This window comes from Nyctereutes procyonoides, unplaced genomic scaffold, assembly GCF_905146905.1.
Source record: "Nyctereutes procyonoides isolate TBG_1078 unplaced genomic scaffold, NYPRO_anot_genome, whole genome shotgun sequence".
Taxonomy (NCBI): domain Eukaryota; kingdom Metazoa; phylum Chordata; class Mammalia; order Carnivora; family Canidae; genus Nyctereutes; species Nyctereutes procyonoides.
The window spans coordinates 478,169-481,658 of NW_026575034.1; the positions used below are offsets into that span (position 1 = coordinate 478,169).

The 3,490-nt window shown below is 58.3% G+C and overlaps 1 protein-coding gene across 1 annotated transcript; it reads right to left on the reverse strand.

The window, feature by feature from the left end:
- Positions 1 to 448: 448 nt before the first annotated feature.
- Positions 449 to 1,836, reverse strand: FSHB (follicle stimulating hormone subunit beta). Its single transcript, XM_055317538.1, has 2 exons — positions 1,678 to 1,836; positions 449 to 679 (listed from the first exon to the last, which is right to left on the reverse strand). Exons 1-2 carry the CDS (start codon positions 1,834 to 1,836, stop codon positions 449 to 451), a joined length of 390 nt encoding a protein of 129 aa, XP_055173513.1.
- Positions 1,837 to 3,490: the final 1,654 nt, after the last annotated feature.

The window sequence follows — 3,490 nt, forward strand, 5'->3', positions numbered from 1 at the left end:
GCGGGAATCCAGCAAGAGGCAGGCGTGCGGACTCTGCAGGTGCACAGGAGGGGAGGTGGCGCTCCTGCACCTGCTGCCTTGCACGGGGAGGCCTCGCTCGTCCCTTCCGGCCTCTCCCCCGCCTGCCTCCCTGAGGGCGCTCCCATCAAGGAAGCCGTGGCGGGCGAGTCTCAGGCCGGGCTGCAGTCCTGGGGGCTCTGCTCTCGAGGCCTGCGGGGTCTAGAGGAGGGCTGCCTTCTGCACGGGGACCCGCTGGCTGCCCCGGGCCTGGGGACCCCAGTTCCAAGAGGGAGCAGTGGCCCGGGAGGACTTCTAAGAGGGGGGCGGGCAAGCAGCCCCGTGCCTGGGGACCAGCTAGGACCCGGGGGTGCGGGGGACAGTGCTGCCCGAGGGCAGGGCCCCGGGGCCTCAGCTGGGGACAAGGCTGCGGCCGGGTGCCCGCGGCTCTTCACTGCTGCGGCTCTCCGAAGGAGCAGTAGCTGGGCCCCAGGCCGCGCACCGTGCAGTCGGTGCTGTCGCTGTCACACCTGCCGCAGTGACACTCGGTGGCGACTGGATACGTGTGCAGGGAGTCCGCGTGGCGGGCGCAGCCGGGCACTCTCACCGTCTCATACACCAGCTCCCTGAAGGTGCATGTCTTCTGGATGCTGGGCCTGGCCGCGTCCTTGTACACGAGATCCTGGGGAGCGTGAGGGGGACGGAGTCAGGCTAAGGCACCCAAGCCCGCATGGAGGGCATTGCCTGCCTGCCGTGGGCTCCGGCTTTTACCCCCTAAAGCTCAGCCCAGGGTTCCTAACCGAGAGCACACGGTCCCGTAGGCGCCCCATGCAGGGCCCCCATAGGTCCTCCCTTTAAATGCTGTGTATTGTGCAGGGCTCTCAGTTTCGAGGTACCCACATTTGCATACGAGCACTTTCAATCCGAGCAGAACAGATTCTTTTCCCAGCGATTTCTAGCAACATTATTTGCGCCGAGGGAAGAAACGGGCACAGCTGTTAACTCGGGTTAACGTCATGCCGTCGGGTCTGTGGATCACGCTCATTTACCTCCCCACAAAAGGCCTTTCATTAAAAGGTTGCTATTCTCGATTTTGGTTCGTAGACAACCAGCTGTTCTAGGAGAAGACAGTCAGGAAGCACAGTGGAAACTCCTGGCTTGGACCAAGGCACAGAGGCTGCGGGACCACGAGCTATTGGCGCTGCGCCCCGGGCCTCAGTTTCCCCGGCAGCGGCAGGGGGAAGCCGAGGCTCGTGGAGTCACGCGGGCTCTAATTCTGCGGTGCCAAGTGGCTCCGGGCTGCTTGTTGCCCATGATCAGGGGCCCCGTGTCTGTGCTGTGCTGTGGCCTGAAACGTGTTTTGACACTATTTGGGGCGAGGACCTGGCCTCTGTTACAGCACCGGCTTTGGGGACCAGGGAAGATGCCCCATCGCCGAGCGTCTGTGCTTTGTGTTTCCTGCCTCTGTCGGACCCAGCCCAGCAGCACTTTGCTGCAAGTGCACGTCGCAGGCAGGGGGGGGGTGGTGCGAGGCTCTGCTGGACTGACCTGCTCGAGGCCCAGCACGACCCAAGTGGCGCTAAGGGCCCGGGCTCCTGGCGGGCACGGCGGGGGGTTGGGGGGCTGCACAGCGGGGCTGGGGAAGCCCGCACCCTGACTCCCAGCCAAGCCAGCTCCTACCCGCGTGTAGCAGTAGCCGGCGCACCAGGTGGCGTTGACGCTTATGCAGAAGCGACACTCCTCCTTCTCCACCGCGATGGTGACGTTGGTCAGCTCACAGCCCGCGCCGCAGGCCGCCCTCCAGCAGCAGAGGAGGAAGCAAAACCGGACCGACCTCATCCCGGGCTGGGAAGCAGACAAGGCTCAGGAGAAGCCAACGTGGCCCAAACAGTTAGGAGCGTGGGAGGTCACCAGACCCCAAACCATTGATCTTCCCGTCCTCCCAGCCGCCGCACTTAGCTCCAGCAACCTTTTCCCTCCTTCCCTTTCCTCTCCCGCTCTTGAACACACGTTTCTCCTCATACCCCTTCTCCTTCTTCTTTTTTTTTTTTTTGGTCGAAGTAGACCCCCATTACAGGTCAACACTCCGATATAATGATTTTTTTGCACAGCAGTATTTAAAGATTGGAGCCTTCTAGTGATTGTTCTGTGGGTGGTAATTGTGATCATCCTCTTCGTCCCTTCATTATCGTTTTAAAGACTTTTTGTTTATTTCTAAAAAATTTTTAAGACTACTTTTGTTTATTTTTTTAAATTTTAGATATTTTGTCTTTTTAAATTTTTTAAGACTATTTTTGTTTAAAAGGAAAAAGGAAACGGGCTCGCCAGTTTTTGCATCTGTGAATGTTGTCCGCTGCTTTTGCTTACTTTTGTTTAAAGTAAGGCTGCTTGAGAGGCCAGGCGACTTGGGCCACATGCAGTGGCCACCGTGCATTAGCGATACTCAAGTAGCCACATCGACGAGTACAAACCGTCTACGCAACGGCAGTTGGAAAGGTCTCGATGTGTTCTCCGGGTCCTACAGAGCCTGTCCTTTCAAAAGCAGCTGCCAGGGATCCCTGGGTGGCGCAGCGGTTTGGCGCCTGCCTTTGGCCCAGGGCGCGATCCTGGAGTCCCGGGATCGAATCCCACGTCGGCTCCGGTGCATGGAGCCTGCTTCTCCCTCTGCCTGTGTCTCTGCCTCTCTCTCTCTCTCTCTCTCTCTCTCTCTCTCTGTGTGTGTGTGACTATCATAAATAAATAAAAATAAAAAAAAAAGCAGCTGCCACCACTTGGTAAGAACCGACCCCAAGACTCACCTTTGGTCAGCAGCCGCGTCCGGAGAAAGCTGTGGACCGAGTCACGTCTCAGCTCACCTTTTATACAAAATCCCGGGTGACTAACACCTTGTGGATTTGCTGGGTATTAGCTAGAGCAGCGTTAGCCTGACGCCCGCTGTACGTGAGTCAGTGTTTGGGTGGACGGGGAGATCAAGCCTTGCGGACGTAGTCTAAACGCGGCTCATCGGGAAAAACAACACCACCGGGATGGTGATTCTGTACAGAGCGAATTTGATACCGCAGCACGCCCACTCCTTTACCTTGTCAAGTTAAATGTGACTCTAGGTTTCCCTCTTGCGCCTTCAACTCTGGGAATTCAGGATCCTTTCCAAGTATCGCATGAGCCTTGTTGAGGCGACGTGCCCACCAGAGGACGCGGTGGGCAAGGTGCTCCGGGAGCGGCTGGAAGCAGACAGATGGAGTCTCTCCTGGCCCAGCCCCCCGTGAAGTGCCAGCTCTGGTTCTCTGTACCCCCCACGTCCACGTCCTCTGACCTCAGGTGTCATTCCTTGGCCCCCGTGCTTGTCATTCCCTAAACGTCCTGCTGACTCATTTCTCCAGAGCTTCACATTCGCGGGGCTTGCCCTGCCTCAAGGGTTTTTGGTTCTCACCCGTGCTCCCCAACACCTCCCCGTCCCCGGCGAATTGCTCTACCTTCACGCTTACCTACCTAC

Bases quoted from the DNA above. Each gene is read 5' to 3' on its own strand.
- FSHB (XM_055317538.1), bottom strand. From the start codon at position 1,836: ATGAGGTCGGTCCGGTTTTGCTTCCTCCTCTGCTGCTGGAGGGCGGCC. The intron at 680-1,677 runs GTAGGAGCTGGC...CACGCTCCCCAG, and splicing joins CCGGCTACTGCTACACGCGG to GATCTCGTGTACAAGGACGC.